General features: G+C 35.5%; 1 protein-coding gene across 2 annotated transcripts in view; it reads right to left on the minus strand.

Moving 5' to 3' along the window:
* LOC115608698 (adhesion G protein-coupled receptor A3-like) overlaps positions 1–22074 on the minus strand; it is a 284297-nt gene that overhangs the window by 127730 nt on the left and 134493 nt on the right. For both annotated transcript variants that reach the window (XM_030487919.1, XM_030487920.1), the window contains 4 exons: positions 13724–13888; positions 8710–8908; positions 7274–7423; positions 3759–3920 (listed from right to left, as the gene is read on the minus strand). In XM_030487919.1, the coding sequence (XP_030343779.1) occupies positions 3759–3920; positions 7274–7423; positions 8710–8908; positions 13724–13888 (676 nt within the window). The remainder of the gene's footprint in view (positions 1–3758; positions 3921–7273; positions 7424–8709; positions 8909–13723; positions 13889–22074) is intronic.

A 22074-nucleotide genomic window follows, 5' to 3' on the forward strand; every position in this document is an offset into this window, starting at 1 on the left:
GTCAAGAAATGACTTCACTGAAGAAAATCACATTCATTCATATTAATAAATTAATCTAAAGAAAATGTTTTGCATAAAAAAATACGGGCAGGATAGAGGGTAGCCTAACTGTGTAGAAGTCATGGTACCAGTACAAACTCAATTTAGCATGAAACACAGTGCATCACTTGCTGGTCCTCTTTTGAACTTATAAAATGGTTTTCAAATGCACCTTCTTCAGTCACTGACAATTCTGCATGTGTCCAAAATGAAACTACTGAAGCAATTTTACTTTTTGTTAAAATTAGACAAAAATCCAGAAGCTTTCAGCGTATTTTTTATACTTTTTATATAAAAGTAATATATATACTACTTTTAAAGTAGAAGTAGCCTAAAGATTCTTTTTAGTTGTTTCTAAATTCATAAAACATTCCTTTTTAAGATTAAATTTCTACCTCTTCTGTCGTTGCCTGGAGGTGATTTTTTTTATACACTTGAATAAAAATGCCAAAGATCATTCAGAATCAAATAATTTTTGTATTAAAAAATCCAGTGGCTGTTTATTGAAAAGCTCTAATTCCTAAAACTCGGTTTATCTGTTGTAGATAGCCTCTCAAGGAGTTAAAAAATTTACTGCTTGCAGAATACTATTACCCATATCACAGGAATAAAGCCACATGACTCAGTTAAAACTCCTGTGTGGTTACAGGTTTTCTTTAATCTAGGGAAAAGCCATTTAATTGTGCATGGCTTCCTGCTGTAGAATGGGCACAATACTAGCTCCCTATTTCACATTTCTGAGGTGATGGTGAATAAGATGTTTACTAGATAATATTGTAATGAGGATTGAAGTGATTTTGCAACAGTGAGACCTATTTTTTAAATTCTACATATTAAATTCTTCAAAGACTTGGGATTTTGCACTCCCAAAATACCTGTAAAGGCCTGACAATGTTCAAACAGTGTGAACATGCAATTCTCGACACACAAAAACGGATGGGTAAAATGCAAGGTAAACCAGTGCTCATTATGTAAGATCGTAAAATGAGCTACAAAATGGATACAGATGAACTCGGAGCAAAATTATCCATGGAAACAAGCCACAGTCAGGTACATGTTATGAAAAGCCACAAGCTAATCTTGTCTCTAAGCAGTACAGATACAGAAAATGATAATTTGGTTTCCATTTCCTAAACCTCAGTTAAAGGCACCACTCGGCAGAAAGGCCAGAGGGGACTGTTACCTGGGCAATCTGAGAGTAGTGCCGAAGAACGTGAGTGCAAACAAAAAGCCAGGTACCAATTAGCCTAAAATATTCTGACATTCTAATTGGCTGAGAAATGAAATAAAAACTCTTCAGGGGTGGATTTTAAAACTATTGCACACGCCTGAGACGGGACCTTTGAGATAACTTTTATCATCAGCAGGAAGTCTTCCTTTTCAAACTGCACATCTGACGTGTATACATAGAAATTAAATAAAAACAGAAGTGAAGCAGCACTGCAGAACAGTACTGAAGGGAGATTAATCTGAGGGTGCTGGGGCATACAGATCCACCCTGGGAGCTCTCAGTTGCCCAGGGCACCCCTGGCCTCTCTGGCTGCACTGAGGCCTCTGGGAGGACTCCCATCCCCTTCCCGCTGGCACAATGTCAAGCTGAGGCTCCTCCAAGGCCTCACCTGAACTCCATGGCGGTTCCTGGCCACCAGTCCTGTGGCCCCAGGCTCACCACTGACCCCTTGCTGTGGCCTAGCCTGGCAAGCACCAGCCAGTGGCTGCCCCTGGCATGCTCTGCTGCCAGTGGCTGCCCCCGGCCTACCACGCTGCCCGGCTGCGTCAGCAGGACAGACCCTGGCTGGGGAGCCCCAGCCCCTGTGGCATCCTGACAAGAACTTTGTGTCTGTATGACTTCCCTAAGATTTTAAATTCCATACAGCAGAATAACATCTCCTTTGTTGTACTGTAATATGATTATTAAACTTTAAATATGTCATATTATATATAAAAATATATGAAATTATCTAGTTTTTGAAAGTTGCTGCTGGCTGTTCTTCCTGCAGTGTTTTGGAAAAGGGAAACTTTCGAAGATCTAAACAAAGATATCCATCCTGGTGTTTTTCTGACCTTGAAATCAGTCATGCAGCAACCTCATGGAATTAGAAGAACATTTTTGTCTTCCAAAACTGATGTAGGAGTAACAGTTATGGTTCCCAAGTAGCTTTTCAATGTACAGGGAACAGTTGTGCATGTATACAACTGACACAGCTTACAGAGGTTCAGTTTTTTTCTGGAATTGTATTATAAGCTAGTGGCTACCCAAGCTTCAGGGTTTTTATTTGTTGTTTTTTAAAATAAAGAAAGCAAATGTAGTTTCTGGGAGACAGTTTGCTGGCTGGCATCCCAAAGGAACAGAAGTGTTTGGTATTGCATGAGATGACACCAGAAAAACTCCACAGCTTTGTTTATTGACAAATTGCAGTCAACAGTAAACTAATTCTCCTACAGAAAACTATGAGAAGATAAAAGATAAAGCATGGCAAAAAGGTTAGTGACACAGATCTATATTTGACTACACAGAATTACTGTTTACAGTAATGTCAACAGCTTCCTGAAGCAGTGACAAAAAAAAAAAAAAAAAAACACCTTTGCCACTTAACATTTAAAAGAATCATAGAACCATACAAGAAATTTAAGTACACAGGAACAGAGCCTTCCTAGCTGTCACATTGCAAAATGTTTCTAAAAGGCATATTATTGTCTCTATGTATTTAATAGAAATATTTTTATCAAATTTGATAATTTTATGTAAGTGGTAATTAAATAAAAAAACTTCATTTATAAAACAGCCCAATATATTTTTGTCTTAGGTTGAAAGACTGCTTTTCTAACAATATACAGTGAAGGAATTAAGGCCATTATGAACATTAGTGTATTCATATAAATGCAGTGGACAATTGAGAAAATAATAAGAGGCTATTTAAAAGCAAGCAAGCAAGGAAAACAATCCAAGGAGTGATAAGGCTTTAACGTATTTATCTAAAATTCCAAAACGATGAGTTTCAAGCTTCTTATTTAGACGCATTTCTGCTACTTAGATATTGAAACTGGCAAAAAGTGAGTTTCTCAATGTCCAAATGACAACCTCTAAGTACCTAAGTGCCAAATTCATGTAGGTGGAGGACAAGGAATAAGAACAATAATTTCATACTGCTACACTTCTAAAAAACTAAAACTGACTACAAATTAGTAATCTTTATTACAAGATGTATTTTTTGTGATAGTTTCCTAAATCCTTTAAGAAAGTATTGCTTAGAATGCTCTCTGAAAGGCATATTAAAAATTTTAAAGCAACAAGGGAGCATGTTGTCTTTTCTCTTATTAAAATTTCACTCGCTCAAGTTGTACCTTTCAAAATAAACCCATATGCTATAGTGGCAAGAACAACAGAAACTGAGTGAATAGTAAGAACATTAGAAAGGTAGTGTTGTGAACAGTCTTTTGTAAGAATCAATGCGATAAATCAAAGTCAAGAAAAAACACTTTTTAATGCCATCAATGATACTCCAAAAAAATACTTTGGTCTTCCAAACAGAATCCAGAAGAAGAAAACAAATAATCACAGAATACAAGTATATCTACATAAATTGGCTATGTTGTGTATCTGGCTTACACAATCTCACTTCTCACTTCTCTATATGTTCGTTGGTTGTAAAAATTATAAAGAAAAATTACATTTTAAAAATAAATTCTGTCAAAAAGCTTTGTAATTTTTTAAATACCTTTGATATAACTTGAATATTGCTGGTCAGTATTTGGCTTGAGATGTGTTCCACACATCGTACAATCCTGGTGCAGGCTTTGTCTTCCTTTTGAGCCATCCACAACACATGGTCATCGACCAACATTATATTGCTGGCAATTTCAATAAGAGCATCCCCAATCTGAAAGAGAAAAAAACCCAGCCACCCCAAAATCGTGTTGATTGGAAAACTCACAAAAATAGGAAAAGAGTACAAGTGAAAGAAGGCACCTTATTTTGTTTGGTAACCTTCATCCAAAGACAGTTTTGATTCTATTAAGAAAATTAAATTATTTGAAAAATAAAGTACAACTGCCTGTAAGGAAAGCTTTTTTTCTTCACAATTCTAAAGCTCATCTTCTAGATACACCACAAAAATTGAGTCTCTCTTTGGGTAATAAATGCAACCCCAGAATTATTACCCTCTTTCTTCAACTAACTAAAATTGACCATGCCCTTCTAAAGAACAACTTCATGTTTAATCAAAGGACCTGGGGGGGGAGGGGGAGTGGGACAGGAGGGGAAGAAAAGAAAAAATAAACAGGGAAAATATATTTGAAAAATGTTTTTGTTACAGACATACTAGGGTAAATTTGAGACATAACTCAGGTGCTGATACAAACCTGTATCATCTCATTGTCTATACACAAAGTGTAGGCTTGTAGCTTTGGATGTTTTAATTCAGTCTTGCGGACAATCCAAAGTGATAAATCTTTGTTTTGCCAGATGATATCTGAAGGGGGCCTACAAGGATGCTGGAGAGGGTACTCTTCATCAGGGACTGTAGCAATAGGACGAGGGGTAGTGGGTTTAAACTTAAACTGGGGAAGTTCAGGTTAGATATAAGGAAGAAGTTCTTCCCTGTGAGGGTGGTGAGGCACTGGAACAGGTTGCCCAAGGAAGTGGTAAATGCTCCATCCCTGGCACTGTTCAAGGCCAGGTTGGACAGAGCCTTGGGTGACATTGTCTAGGGTGAGGCATCTGTGCCCATGGCAGGGGGGTTGGAACTAGATGATCTTAAGGTCCTTTCTAACCCTAACCATTCTATGATTCTATGATATTATGATATTTTGCAGATTTTGGTAAGTATGACTATGTGCTTCAAATTTTTATTAGTATATTGTGTTTAGAAAGCATAAACATCACTGTGAATATTTTCTTGTGATTATTTCAAAAAGAAATAAAAATACTTACTTTTTGAATTCTAAAACTTCATTTGAGTGAGATTTTGCAATTAACATGACCACATTACCATTATTTGGCAAAGATATGGGATAGATAAACAAGGTTGTTACAAATAAACCAGAATAAAAAGGTATACAGAAGTGAAAAACTGACTGAGAGAAATATAGCTAAAGAAAAGTTCAAGAGGCTAAATGTCAAACTAATGGTAACAGAAAAATAAGGCAAATACACAGATGATTCAGTAGGAAGGAAAAAAGAATATTCAGCAATGGTGAAAATGGTTTAAGGAATGACTGAGATTATGAAGTTGGATCAGTGTTTTCAATAAAAAATACATAAATTTCACATGCATTGCAAGGGAAACAGAAATAATGAGACTGTATTTGAAATTTTATGTGATTTCCTGAAATATTTAATCTATTTTTGAGAACATAATTACTGGATAATTCTATATGGCTTTTGACAATGTGACAGAGTTATTGATACAATGAATAATAATAAAACACATTAAGAGACTAGAGTGATTTATGAGAAACAATTAAAGCATACACCAGTGAGCTAGGCAGTAACTTACTGAGGGCAGAACAACAGTCTATAAATATACAAAAGGAGAGAAATAAGAAAAGGAAGTAATTTATGTTATAATTAAATGCATTAATGAAGAGTAAAGGCATGGCATTAAAAAATACAAAAATTTGGGCTAATACATGTACATCTTCCTGGCAAAAAGTTGCAGTATATTGCAAATATATCCACAGTACTGCTGTTTAAGCTCTCTTTTTCTTGGAGGTGAACCACCAGATGGGACCAAGTACCTATAACTTGTATAAAATGAATACTCCTGTGCTGACTGGGAGAGGTGCTCCCCAGAGAGAATGTACAGAAACTGTACTAGTTTGGCTAAAATGGGTTTAAAATTACTTTGATAAATCACAGAAAACCTCTGTGTATGTATTTTGATTAATTTCTAATTGTTTCATATAATTGTAGCTTCAGCTGTTAGTCAATTCCAAACTAATATACCTTTGTTCATATGCTGCCTTGTATTAAATGAAGTTCAGTCCTATTTATAATTACGAGTGCAGTATGTGTGAAAATACTGACACTTCAACTTCATATTTATTTTCGTACCTTATGAGTGAGAGTTAAGAAATGAGTATTAGTAAAGAGCTCAATGAATGAGTAACATACTTTGTGACCTTGAATCAGAGGAAAAAGTATAAAGTTCAAAATAGAAGAAGGAAACAGAGACAAATTGGGAGAAATGTTTTAAATGACGAAAACAATAAGGGATTATGAAGTAAGAGATGTAGAGATGAGTAGTGGAAATAGAGATGTTCTGATACCAAAACCCAGAAACTGAAACCTATTTAAAAGGTGGAAGAAACCAATTAAAAGATTAGAGATGGTGCTCAGTTTTAATGGATAATGCATCAGCTGCTAGAAAAATAAAGAGGCTTTATGGTAAACCCAACTGTTTCTTTCGGATGGAAAATTTTTGTTTTGCTAGCAAGCAGCAAGATCTTATCAGGGTTTTGAGCTGGAATACAGTTGTAGCTTTGAAATATGATTCTTGGAGAGCACTTGATAATACACTTTAGATCTGGCATATAATCATGAAATTGAAGTTGGAGGCTTTCTCAAATGTTAACTGTTAAAATCCCCAGAGCAGTTTTAACTATAGCTATCATGTATACAAAAATTAGGGGTTATGAAATCTTCATGCAAGCAGTTGCTCTGAAAATTAACAGTAAACACTATGATGACCATTGCTGTTCTCTATAAAACCCAATTTTTCCCATAGGGTTTTCATAACTCTGATTAGACTTCCCTGTAGAAATGTCACACATCACACTAGAAGTTTCTGTAGGCATTTGCACTTAAAGACACATTATCTTCTCTTCATGTGAAGAGATACATGCTTTCAAAACTTTGAAAATCTCCTGATGAAATGGAAAAAACAAAAGGAGCATGTGTAACTCCCATGGCCAGATGGAGAGTCATCTTAAGTTAATTCTAAAATGTGAGACATGGTAGAAATTAAAATGAAAAAGAATATTAAAGAAGTGGCTTATTGAAAACCAATTTTTATCCCTAAGCAACACCACCTTTGTCAATCAGAGGAGATGGCTTAGTTGTCCCTTTTTGGCATAAAGAAACATATCATAGTACATGCAGAATATTTGCTATCAGAATACTAGCAATCAATTTTAGATCTGTGTATGCCTGCACACATTAAAAACAGGGCCATATGTGAAGACTTCACTTCTAAGTGATACTTTTTTTTTCACCATAGAGAAAATATCTTACATCTTCAACTTCATCCACGAAGACAATTAACTTTTCCACTATATAAGCCAAATATATTATATCCATTTTATCCGCAAAGTGGGAAGCACCTCTTGTGTAGGCTGTCAGCTGGCGGGAAAATTCAACCACGGTTGTCAAATTGATGTGCATCTGAAAATACATCAGAATTGTTAGATGTTATAAATCAGCTAGCTTTGTTCTTTTAAAAACTGGAGGTCACATCCGTTTGTACAATGCTTGCTATAATTTCACATGGATTTATATGCATCAGTAGTGCTATAGACATAAATTTCAGGGGCATATGAATGTATCTTCAGCATTAGGCCTTAGATTTCATTGCTGTTATCTAAAGACACCACAAAACAGACCAACAAATTCTGAAGATTTTTGTCTACTTTTTCTAGACTGTAACTAACTCGCCTAATAAAACATTACCCTAAGCAACTATGCTTGACTTGCCAACTTGCAAACAACTATATCTTTAGATCATCACATGAGAACAATAGTATCAGTGGGGGCTCATATATACAGTGATGCATAGTGGGAGAACAAGGGACAATGGTAGCCAATTGAAAGGAGAAGTTCAGACTGGTTATGAAGAAAATATTTTCTGCCATAAGGATAGTCAAGCATTTGAACAGGTTACCCCAAGAGGTTGTGAAGCCTCCATACTCACAGCTTTTAAAGACCTGGGTGGTTAAAGCCCTGAGAAACCTGGCCTAACCTCATTACAGTAGAATGGACAGAATTTGAGAGACCCTCCTAATTATTTTATTATTCTGTAACTGCTCTCTCTTAATGTAATTATTTTTATTTAAGTATGAACACATCTGAAAACAAACTTCCTGTGCTGTTATCTTGCACTACTGATTGGGAAGAAATGATCAAGGAAACTGAAAGCTGTAAAAGTTTTTATGTCAGTTACAGATTTGTGCTGTCCTCCATGCTATGCTCGCTCTTTCTCATTCATTTCTACTCATTTACTTTTTTATCTCATTCTCTCTTTCACTTATCTATAAGAAACTGCTTAGGTACTATTTTTCTGGGAAGACACCAAAAAGGCATTTTGAAGTAGGCTTCATATCTGCAGCGTTTTTAAATGCATTATGGACAATGGCAATGAGGAAAGGCACTTCAGCTGACAAAAGTCTGATACAGGACTTCAAGAGAAAGTAACATCTTCCTGGTAAAAACACATTAGGGGAAGTCAAAGAAAGAACTAAAGTGAAGCACTGATGACCTTGCCAACATTACTAATGGTCAGGTAGACTCCAGCACCCAGACAAAAAAAAAAAAAATTAAAAAAAAATATTTCAAAGTAAAACATTTTCTAAAAAGTCCATCTATCCCAAACTTGTGGCTGAACAGACATTTCTTACAAGCTATTCAATAATATGAGTACTAGAGAAGGGAAGCCCTGGATTTCATAACATTACCTGACTAAAAGCATGAAGAACTTGAGTTACTTCTTGTGAATAAGGACATTCAGAATAGTTTTCTTCATCCCAACGTCCAGTTCGATTACATTTACGCCATGCCTTAGCCTCTTCTGCGCCATTGTGAAAGGCAATGGAGTTAAATGAATACTGGAGACAGGGATGGTAAGCAGTTATCCCAGCCAAAGTTTTGGGCCATCTATAAACAACATAAAAATTAAAAATTAAAACATGAAATTTCTTATTTAAAGGCAACTTACAATGTAGCAACAATATACAGAATGTATGAGGAAAAAAGCTATTTTTAATTTTACCTCATTATATTCTGTAATAAATTACTTCGTTTCCTTGGAAAATGTCAAAATTATACAGGTTCATGTCTGATTGGTCATACATTACTTCTGCATTAATTCCAGGAAGGTTTTTGGTGATAAAGAAGAAAATATGGATGGTATTTTCCCTACATTCATCTTTGAAGACTGCATAAAGCAGAGCAGCAAGTCTCAAACCCTCCCCCCCAGAAAAAAAAAAAAACCAAAAAAAACCACCCACAAAAACCCAAACAGCAAAACCCTATTACTAAATGCTGTAAAAGATAAATGCTCAAAATATTTCTGTCAATTTTTGCTTTGCATTTTGACCAAACTCAACAAAGCCCTCTGTGCCACAGAGCTCTGAAAAGCAAAAATCCCTGAATGTATCAGAAACCAATAAACAAGATTTCAGTAGAGATTGTGTCTCATGGAAAAGGAAGGAGCTAGCCCTCAGTAGTTAAACTATTTAGGTATACATGACTTCTGTAGTATGATTTCAAAACAGTCATTGAAAACAAACTATAAATCATTCTATTTAACTCATGGACTCATAAAATGGTTTTGGTTGAAAGAAACCTTAAAGATCATCTAGTTCCAACCTCCCTGTCATGGGCAGGGACTGCTTCCACTTGACCAGGTTGCTCAAAGCCCCATTCAACCTGGCCTTCAACACTTCCAGGGATGAGGCATCCACAAATTCTCTGGGCAACCTGTTCCACTGTTTTACCACCTTCATAGTAAGGATTACTTCCTCATATCTAATCTGAATCTGCCCTATGTCAGTTTAAAGCCACTACCCCTTGTCCTGTATCACTACATGCCCTTGTAAAAACTCCATCTTCAGCTTTCTTGTAGGCACCCTTTACGTACTAGAAGGCTGCTATGAGGTCTCCTCAGAGCCTTGTCTTCTCCAGGCTGAACAGCCACAGCTCTCTCAGCTTGTCTTCACAAGAGAGGTGCTCCAGCCCTCTGATCATCATCGTGACCCTCCTCTGGACTTGCTCCAACAGCACCATGTCCCTCTTATGTTGGGAGCCCCAGAGCTGGACACAGTACTCCAGCTGGAGTCTCATGAGACCGGAGTAGAGGGGGAGAATCACCTCCCTCGACCTGCTGGTCACACTTGTTTTGATGAAGCCCGTGATACAGTTAACTTTCTGGGCTGCAAGCACACACTGTCAGGTCATGTTGGGCTTCTCGACAACCAACACCCCCAAGTCTTTCTCCTCAGAGCTGCTCTCAATTCATTCTCTGCCAGCCTGTATTTGTGCCTGGGATTGCCCCGACCCACGTGGAGCACCTTGCACTTGGCCTTGTTCACCTTCATGAGGTTCACATGGGCCCACCTCTCAAGCCTGTCAACATCCCCCTGAATGACATCCCTTCCCTCCAGAGTATTGACCAAACTGCATGGGTTGGTGCCGTTGGCAAACGTGCACTCAATTCCACTGTCTATGTCACTGACAAAGATGTTAAAGTGCTTGTCCCAATTCTGACCCCTGAGGAATGCCCCTCATCACTGAGACTGCACTTGGACATAGAGCCATTGACTGCAGATCTCTGTGTGCTACCATCCAGCCAATTCCTTATCCGTATATCTCCAGTCTCGAGACAAGGATGTCATATGGGACAGTGTTAGATGCCTTGCACAAGGTCAGGTAGGTGACATCAGTCGTTCCTCCCTTATCCACAAATGCTATACCCTGTCATAGAACGCCACCAAACTTGTCAGGCATGATTTGCCCTTAGTGAACCCATGTTGGCTGTCACCAATCACCACTATATTTTCCATATGCCTTAGCATAGCTTCCAGGAGGATCTGCTTCAGGATCTCGCCAGGCACCAAGGTGAGATTTACTGGCAATTATTATATTAATTATTATTATATTATACATACTATATATTATATAGTATATTAAGCATTATTATACAGTAATATTTTTCTCTATATCCACTGCATTCTCTGGAATGACATAAGTCAGATCTATTTCTTTTGGTACAAAATCCATTGTCATTTTCTAGTATGGACACAGCAGGATCAAGTAATTGGCAGAAATCAAAGAAAACCAGAAGTGTATCATTAGCCAGACAGCATGCCTGGGAAGGATATAGTTCTTTAATTGCACTGATATAATGACTGAACCCAGTCAATCATAAAAATACTTTTCCTGCCAGTGAAGCCACACCTAGCCATTCAATCTTTGCTCAAACATACATATTATCCCTTCTAAGTTATAAAATGTAAGTGCATTTGGATATTGTTACACAATATGCTGACGGGTTTGGGGCTATGTAAGTCTTCCTTATTTCAAACCAAGAAAAGGTAAGAAGAAAAATATTTTCACATCTTTTAGCTAACTATCACTGGAATAATTCATTTTGTGATGTAAAAACAAATGATGCAAAATGAACCAAGAAATGTGCTTCAGAAAAAACCAAAATATGTACGGTGGTATATTCCCCTTTTGTGTCTGGGCTGAAATATTACTTTTAGTAAAACATTTGCATTAATGCAATTGGGCCACACTGAGTAGCAACTTACTTACATCAAAAGTAAAACTAAAGAGATAATTCTGAAATTAGTATTAGTACAGGTAGCAGAATCTGGCCTTTACAAATAGGAGTGTTAGAACATAACAATTACCATTTGCATTTCAGTATGATCTTACAGAGAGCTGGAAAACAAAAAATGAGCAAACTATGTCCATTAGAGAAAAAAACTCATAGTACATAAGGCCAATTCATTCTGACTCAGTGCCTAATTCTTACTGCAGTTGTGCAATTGTAAATACCACGTAGGCTGGTCAGCTGAAATAAAGACACTTCCTTTTTTTACCCAATAAAAGAACTGTCCCTTCTAGCTTTGCTTTTGTGGTTCAACTCTTTCTACTTACATACTTGCTGTGTTACCAAAACTTCAAATACCTTTGTGAGAAAACTTACTGGTGTGATAGCTGCATCTTTCAGGACAAACCTTCAGAACAATTTCAAGTGCTAATGCTGTTTGAGCCTGATAAATTCACTATAATTTTAAATTGATTCCCTCAAACGCCAAAAGAACCTATGGACTCAGCATCCTTTTGACATACATTTTCAAAATAAATTTTTACGGATTTCTAGAAATATGGTCAACAGGGAGAGAAATGTGCACTCCTGTTCTTTTGATTTATGTAAAATGACAAAAATGCCCCTGGTGTTAGTTTGTGTGGTTTGTAGAATTTACATATATTTATTTATGAAGAAAAGGATGTCATGGCAAGAACATGAACTTCATAAAGTTGTCATCTAGAAGATTCAGTATGTGTTATCTGATAGGAAGTATATATATTTTAAAAGATCTAACTAACATACATTTAAGTACGTCCACTATGAGAAAACATAATGGCAGCTTTTGTGATGACAAAAGAAAAAAAAAACATAGCTGAGATATTGTCAAAGATCTCTAATGGACTTTAATCCCTATATGTGGATTAAATAAGTTTATAAATATATGCTCAGCAAATGGAAATATTACCTAAAACATAATAAATATCTTCATAGTTAAGAGAAAACAAGTTATGTGAGTCAATTTCTCTAATTTCTAATTTATTCTTTTATTTTTTTTCAAACACAAGAAATAATAGTAAAAGGCCTTTGAAAAAGTTTTAAAAATGGAGATAGGCTTTCAGGTCAGAAGTATTTGCAGAAAGTTCTGGTATTGAAGAGAAGCTTCCTCTCTCGTCTGCTTTTCCTTTCATTAACTATTCAAGCTGAATTCTTAATACAGTTCACTTGGTTACAAATTACCTTCTTGATTTCTCAATGGGAATGTCATCATACATCATTCCTATTGTCAAGCAGGTAATTATATTTTGTTTAAGAGCTTTATGCATAATGTTGAAGTACTCTAGAGTTAAGTGAAAATAATACCAAATTCCACAGAATTCTTAACTTTTTCTTCAGTTTATGAGCATTAAAATTAAAAAAAAAAACCCAAACAAAAAAACCCCCAAACAAACCCAAACCAAAAAAACCACCAGCATATGTAGATAAAAATAAAGCTGAAAAAAAAAAAATTACATTTAGTCAACAAAACTGTACAGACTCTAAGATTCTGATAGCAGGACGAATTTGTTTTCTAGTCATGTGATATATTGCTGGAACTCTATGTGTCCTCAAGCTCACCTCAAACAGTCTATTTGTTTTACTAGGTAGTTTTATTTGCTATTTTAATTCTCTTCAGTGAAATATTTTATTAACAGTTTTATGTTATTTGTTACTTCTAATCTCAGCTGAACAAAACCAACAGAAATGGAACGGATTGGAAGAGTCCTGAAGATTTAATCTGCTAATGCTTTAATGTAGTGTCATTATATTCTGTAATATAGAAAAGACCAAGAACAATTTTGAACCCTGTCTTATTTAGCTGTAAAAAGCCTACATCTTTTGAATTTTTCTATAACTTCACTGAGGAATTAGAAGAAAAATTCTGACTTTCACAAACCACTGCTGCTCTTGAAGCACTAAGTGCCATTTCCCAGTCCAAAAATCCCAGTGCCAGTCCAAAAATCACACAGTGCTCCTCCTTTGTACTATGTTACATAAAATGACAAAAAAGTGACATCTTCATAACTGACACTGAAGTATCATGTGCCTAAGCATGAATATTATTTGTATCAATATTAATATATGAAAGACACTCCAAAACCAGAAAACCATACCTGAAATCTCCCTTGTTGTTAATGACTCTTTCTGCAGGGCAGTAGGGTGCAGCCGTTTCAAGTACCACAATTTCTACATGTCTAGTGCTATTTCCATACGAATTGTTTACTAGACACTCCCAATCTCCAGATGCATCAATGTCAATGCTGGATAGGATAAGTTCACTATAAAAATAAAAGATTAATTATTGTATATAAATTACAAAGAGATTGAACTATTGGTTTTCTGACATTAACTTATCTTCAGAGATTTTCTATGAAAATATCAAAACAGGTTTTCTTCAATGTTATTATAGGGACACACAGTATGTGAGTGATTGGTATTAAGATTTTAGCAGCAATTTTAGGTCAATTTGGATTGACCACTCAGATTGTAACAGGCAGTAACACAGATTACAGATCATCACAAAAGAATATCAGTTATGTATCAAGGCCCATTCTCCTTTCTCTGAATATTTTAAAATGTTGGTTTTGTTGCATAACCAAGCACTCGAAAGTCCAAAATGCATTTCAAATTGACAATGCAATCAATCTGCACAGAATGCATCCCTTCAGCTGCAATTGCAGCTCCTGTGCATTTCAACAGCAGAAGCTGCTCCTTCTGTGGTGGCATTGGAAAAGCAGCCATTGACTTTAGAAGCCATTAACATTAAAGGGATAATTTTCCTGATGAATGCAAATGCTGATATTTCTTTCAGTACTTTACTATTCACAAGCTTCTTTCACACTGCACCCCACCAAATATGAAATGTAAGGGTGCATTAATTCTACAATGAGTGTTAAAGAAGTTAAATATAGGGACCTCTTATGGCTTCTCTTACAATACAAACATTGTGCATGACTGCCCTAAACCAGTATTTAGCTGCCTAAGCTAAATAGCCTATGTATAATTAGAGAAGGAGGAAAAAATTTCAGAAACATTTACAATTCTTTAGAACTGTTCTAGTTAGTATTTTCTATATAGTTTAAATCAAATGAGAAGCTTTCCTTCATCTAATGAATGTAACCTTGGCCGTTATGAGGTCAATAAAGTTTAGCTTTTCAACTGGCTTTATCAGGGATAGAATTTTATCTGGTTACTGTAACTCTATAGATCCACTGAAAAAAAAAAAACCAATGCAACTACTATGTTTTAAAAAGTTTTTAAATCTTAAAAAGATCTTAAATCTGTCATTGGGCTAGAAATTAATTTTATAACAGTTTTAAAGAAAGTACAGCTTTTGAAAGAAATTGGAAGAGGAAAAAAGGCAGCAATGATCTGAAATATTTACTCTGCTTTACACAAATGGCTCAACTTTGAATCTGCCTTCTGGTTTAGACAATCAGAAGTTATGTGGGAAGGAACGGAGTACGTCAGAAAGAGGGAGAAGGTACATTATAAGACAGAAGCACAGAACTTGAAAGTTATTAAATAAATTTCAAAACTGTATTTGAAACAAAATCTTAAAAAAATTCTACTTGTGGCCTTTGGCATTTTTGTGAAGATCCTGACATTTGAAAGATACACACAGAATAATTAAAAAAAAAAGTATAATTTTTTGCTCTTTTAAACTTCTTTAAAAATGTCATCCTTTTTCAATTTAAACCTTTGCATGTTACACATGCACTTTTATTAACTTCTCTATAAGAAATGATTGAATCTAATCTCCCAGTATAAAGTCTGTTTCTGATACATATGAAAGTAGACCACAATCAAGGTAGGAACTGATTAGACAGCTGCATATATAATTTTCCCTTTGAAACATGCACACAATGAAGGATTATTTTCTCATGTACTTACTACAGGACTGTTATCTTGGTTCCCAGAAAACAAGCAAACCATGGTAAATAGCCTTTAAGTTAAATTGCTTCAGAATTTTTGTTGAATTTATCATTAAAAAGTAACTTTAAAAATCTCACACTTTATCTATTTATCATGGTCTTAAACTCCAAGTACCTTGTAACTCCTTATTTCATTTTTGCAATGAATTCTAACTTGGTTTATTGCAGAAAATACAGAAAAAGCGTTACTAGCCATTCTCATACAGAGTAGCTGAACACTTTCATGTCAAAAGAAGCTATTGTTCTCATAAGAACTTTTAGATGAGAAAGCCCAGTAACAGCAGCCACTTAGCTAACTCTTAATATACCTTTTTACATTCAGGTTGAAATACTTACGTGAAATTAGCCAGCTGATAACAATTTTTTAATTAAATCTTCTATTTCATATGTCACAACAATCTCACATCATCTTTACAGACAACTGAGAAAGAACATATTCCTAGAGCTTATAAAAATAATTATCCATAAAAGCTCTTTTCACTGAAACAATAGCTAGCATAAATATTCACCTATGGCACGAAGACCCAGAGACTTTCCAAATTAATAGAGTGCATGATAGATGCACTGATCTTCTGATATATTTCCTATAAAATATCTTTAATTATTGTTAATGATACAAATTTGATAAAATTGGGAACCATGGTGATTTTAGGTAAAAAAAATACTTGAGCATATTATCAGTTTTACAATCAATATGAAAATAAATAAATATGAAGAAAAAGGGTACATTTTCCATTTATTTAAATTGCTGAAGTGTATTCCAATGTGAATTTATCTGCTGCTAAACAGATCTCCTGTCATTAGATGAAATTTTAAAGACAGACAAATACTGACCGATCAGTGTCGCTTCTGGCAGAAACACAATACCTGAACATTGGTTCAAGTTCTCTAAAATGTTAAGTAAATCCTCACATTCACACTTTTAATTTTCTATGGCCCTTTCTTCAGATGGTGAACCAAAATAAGCCAGAATAGGTTTATGCAATATAGTAGAAGCTGTATAATGACTAGAACATGGAATTTTCTTCTGAATTGCCATCTGGCCACTGTAAATGATGCATTCATTTATATTCCTGTAGGAATATTTTGGATAGCAAGCCCAACGGTGAAACTGTTCATTTACTTACCATCTGGATATGACAAATGATAAATTGATTTTATACCCCTGGAGGATATGGGGAATTGGATTTAAAAAAAAAAAAAAAAAAAAAAGTCTTAATTCTCAGAGCAGTCAACTTGATTCTTTAATTTTCTCCACTTATAATCCTTCACAACATCAAAGTCCTGGCAGACCAAACGGAAAGGGTGGGCCTGTATACAATTTTGAACTTCTTCACAGTTTTGTAGTAGGTCAGTTATATATTTGAAGACTTGCACTGTTACATGAGTAACAGTGAGTTACTGTTCTGGACATACTCACATATGTCCAGAAGTTCCATTTTATTTTCTTAGTCTTCATAGAAAGGCATTCTTTATCTATCTTGGCCATGGCAACAAGACTTGATAAAAGGCAAGAACTATCCTGTGACCTGAAAATGTGGCAGGACTCCCTGGTTTAGAAGCTTGACAAGAGCACAGCAGAATTAACACAGGACAGCACCTTTGGCTGTGTATTTTTCTTGATTATCGTCACAGAAGCTAATAAATGTCAGGCTGCAAACGAAATCATCTTGTCTGTACTATGCAGTTTTCCTAAGGATGAAGTATCAATAAGAAAGAGTTCCTTCTCTTTCTACATTAGTAATCACATCCCGCTCCTCAGAAGTGTGATAGTTGCTACTTTTGTGGAAATTTTTGACCTACCAAAACATAAAGCAAAGTCATACACTTACGAGATGTTATCAAGGCAAACTGAATATGAAGATTGCTGCTTGATGAGAACAAAAGGATGACTAGGATGCTTTTATCAATTTTTTTTTTTTAAATTACAATGGCCTTCTCAGTAAATACATTGAAAGGAAGAAACAGAATATACACGTTTCTTTTTTATACTGGGAAATTTCACGCATAGTAAGATTCCTTTTTCAAATGTGATGAATGACATTGAAAAATTAATTAAAATGTATAGCTGACACAATTGCGTGAAAAATTTCTTATAATATTCAATAGAAGCCTGTGGCATTTGTCATTACAAAGAGAGGAACCATAATACAGGTGGAAGCCATAGCCATGTAATCAAGTAACCTATGACAATAGATTTCTATTATTTGAGGCATGTTTTGCATTGCTACAGATATGCATAACTAATTAGACAATCAGAAGTAGGTCTCATTATGCAAAGTTACTCAACCACATCCTAAAGTAATACCTTAGCGACATTTACTGTATGCCCCAGCAGTCATTTGCATGCCAAAAAACTAGTAATGAATAAAGAGGAGATTTTGACACCATATTTTGATTGGCTTTCCACAAGAAATGTTTTAAGGACTGACGTGAGTTCCTGTAAGACAGGAAGAACCAACTGCTCTTCTGGAGACAAATAAAAACTAATTACTCAAACACAGATTACACTTAGGTTTCCTCATATTCTTCTACAGATGGATAAATAGGGAATGCTTTTCTACAGTTTGGGCAGAAGGCCTTCATAACCTGCATCCAACCCATACCACCCTGAATTATTAATACTAACACAAAATCTAAAAAATGAGTGTGGGTCTCCAGAGTACACTGCTGCCTGAAATACAGCCTTTCACAGCAGATATAAGGTTAAAACATGGAAAATGAAGAGAGAATGTGTAAATCTAGGCACTTTAACTGAACTTAAATTTCTAGTCTGATCTCTCTGACAAAATTACTTATCTACCCATGAAAGAAACAGCTTTAGAAGGTTGATGGCCTTTAAAGAAAGCTTGTGGCCAGGTAGCAGTAAAAGAAAACAAAGATTAAAGTCAGTACTCATTTTATGCTAGATGTCTAGCAAATATTTTCAGATTTGTCATACACTTCGGAAATTCAATGCACATGATTTTTTTGTTTCTTCTGATTGAATATAAAAGCAAAGCATAACTTACCATTTAACATCATCCATAGCTACCCAAGAAACATAATGTGCTACTTCTTCTATAATTTACCTACGTTGTTCACATCAGTATGCAAGAACCACAGAAACAGTTGCACTTCAGAAATGGCAATGGAAAGGACCTAATTTTAATGACAATTTATTGACACAAAAAAGCCCACAAAAACCCCAACCTACTCCCAAAATGGGAGAAAAGACCGTATGTCAGTTAGTAAACCTCCTCACTTTATTTCCTTTGTCTTGCTCAAATTACTTCAACTGAAATGCAGATGTTCAAAAATAGTCTAATATTATCAATTTGTTATGTAAACATTTGCCCAATAGCAAGATATGTTTTCTGTAGGTGGATGTCAAAGAAGCTGTGACCTATATCTTTATGCCATCTATTTGTTAAAATTGAGAAAACAAATACTAACATAAGAGTGACTCTACCAAATCATCTTCAGAAATGGAGTCAGAAATCTAAATAGCTCTACAACATACCACAATATATCTGGCTTGTATGATCCTTTTCTCTTGCATTGCGCTTGTCAGGTAGAGACAGACTACCAGCTACTGTGCTGCATTGAAGGGTGCGCATAAAGATGTTTGCATTTATCTTCATACTCCCACAGTACTAGAGCCAACACATGCCAGCCTAGCTAGCTGAGAATATAAAGTGGGGAGGGAAAAAAAAGGTATTAACAGCTCTAGAGCACTCAAAGCTTTCTCTTGCTGTCTTCAGACAGCTGGCAGGTCTGTGATGGCACAGTGCTCTAAAGCTATCTGAAGAGAGTACGCTTGGGCCAGAGCTTATTTAAAGTACTTCATGAACTAGTTGTCTATCATTAAGCTGTGTTGTCAGTTGGTGAAAGGTTTAGGGATGCTCAAACACGTTTATTGTTATTAATTTTGTTATACCAACAAACTGCTTGACTGCAGGATGTATACAGCTGCAGTCTTCTGGGGAAATAGTGCTACACTGCTGTATGCCTTTCATCTGCCCTTAAGTAGTCTGTATGCTGCAATGTTATATCCAGAGGAAGCTTTATTTCATTAGCATAACTCTTGTGATCTGTACACTATCAGAGGTTCTTAGACAAAAATAACATTATGACAATCAGTCCAATAGCCAAAATTACATAAAAAGCTTTTAAAGTAAAACATTTCCCAGATGATTCAGAAGTGCTAACCTACTTATGACAATTCTTGATTATTTGATTAGGTGCCACTAGGACCAGCAAAAAGAAAAGAAAAAAAGGAAACAAACAAACAAACAAAACCACAGCCCCCTCCCCCTCAAAAAAACCCCCAAAAACCCAACCCCCCACCAAACTACATAAAGCCCAAAACCAAACTACTACATTAATTGTACAATTTCAAATTATTTGTCAAATGCACACTACTTTGATAGAATTTCCCATTCTCCCTATTTAGTAGTGCAACAAATGCAGAAATTATTTAATGTATGTTTTATGGGATAGAGCAATTGTGTATTAGGGCTAGAATACTGAACTGTTTTATTTGCTGACCCGCAAGAAATTTGGGAAGATCTAAAAAGTAGGTAAGACATAGCAGATTCCTACATAAGAACTTCAGGAACAATCTCTATTATTTCTCTAGTATACAGTGTACTTCCAACAGTGTAAACTTTTTTGTGATGGCCAGGGATCATTCAATCAAAACACCATAAACAATTAAAAAGAGGGTTCTTGCATCCTGTAGGGAGAAAGAAGGGAAGGGGCTTGGACCTTTTTCATGGAGTTCCAGACTTCTAATGGAGTAAAAAAGCTTTCTGTATGTTCATAAGGAATATGTCCTACAACATGTTCTCTATGTTGAATAGATTGAAATACATGAAAAGTAAAAATTAATTCAGTTATTTGTTTTAATATTTCTAACATGTTTTGCTTTAAAGAAATGGTTTGCTTCACTAGTATCTAGGGTAAGTGACCCGGTAGGAGTACCTCAGAGTCCAGACATGTCATAATTGCTCTGATAATCACAGTCGATGCACAGGGTTACAAACTACTGCCTGGACTGAGAGAAATGTGTAATTATACCTTACATTCATGTTGACAGGAAAGGTAATTTTAAAAAAGCCAGTCCTGAGATGTTCACTCCAAACTGCTGCTGCAGTGCAGCATTTCGTCAGCTGTATAGCTGCAGCTGTTTGAAGAGCCACGGTAAAATCATTCTGGCCCTAAAAAGTCAATGCAAAACTCTATTAATACCCCACTGCAGGGGGGAAAGTACAAATTTTTGCTGTTAATACTGAGCTTAACATTTTATTTCAGTGGTATGGCTGGATGGGCCCATACATAGCTGCAGGAAATAAGCAGAGGTAGAAGTGAGAGGTCAAAATTTAGTGCAAGGCACCTTCTTAATCTGTTCTCAACATCAAAATAATGATACTCTTTTAAAGTTCTTCAAGAGTGACTCCATCATTTTCTTTATACAGCTCTGACTTACTATTTCTCTAAGGCTTTTTTTATTCTATCAGCCAAAAACACTTGCAGATATTTGTCTGTGAAAATATCTATTTCTCAATCACGTTTCAATAAACAGTTACCCAAATTAAGCCTACAGTTTATATGGCACAGCACAATTCTTACATAGTGGCCTATTCCTTTAATGGTAGATGGTATCGTGGTTACTGCTTTTGTTTTTCATAGTACTAGTACACTTTTTTACAATTGTATTTTAAATTATTCCCCAAACTGATTAGTAATAAAGCTGACATTGAGTTTTATTCAGATAATTGAAAGATTTTTAGAGAAAAGGCCTAAATTTAATTAATCTTCCAAATTAATTCACAGGAAGATTCTCTTAATCTCAAATAATTAAACCCTTAGCCTGTGTATTTCATAATATTCTGAAAGAATTTTAAATATTAACTTCCTGTCTGATATATGAGAGTGTTGCTGGTAAAGGTGCATCTATCACTAGTCTTTGATGCCTCCAGAGCCTGAAGTAAACTGTATACCACTGACTACAGGGTTTAAAGTAATCTTGAAACATTGATTTACAATTTAAATGGTTATTTTGCTTCATTTCTTTCCTAACTGCTTGACAACTAAGGGTCAGAGTCAATTAGGTGAACCAACAAAATATCAGCACTAAACAATTTCTGCTGATTTCCCTGGGCTTTTCAGTATGACCCCCAGCTGCTCATCTTCAAATGCTCATGACGGCAGAACACAAAATGATTATAAAATATCTGCATTTCTGAATCAGATTCTTTGGATCTGTTCTAACATTTATTTTTGTTAATCTTGTGCAGAATGAACCTCCAATATTTTGCCATGATTTGGCACGTATCTGAATCTCCAATTCTTTATTCAACCTGGCAACACATTCATCAGTGCCATTTTCAGACTGTTCTGAAGCTAATATCAACCCAAACTGCTACTGCTTGCTTCATATCTTTTCCAGATGTATTCTTGCCACAAACTGTTACGGGAGTTCAGGGGTCACTTGCATCCTTTCCACAAAAAATAGGCACAGAATTTCAGCCTTTCTCACAGAAATT

This window comes from Strigops habroptila, chromosome 5 (genome assembly GCF_004027225.2).
Source record: "Strigops habroptila isolate Jane chromosome 5, bStrHab1.2.pri, whole genome shotgun sequence".
NCBI classification, from domain to species: Eukaryota; Metazoa; Chordata; class Aves; order Psittaciformes; family Psittacidae; genus Strigops; species Strigops habroptila.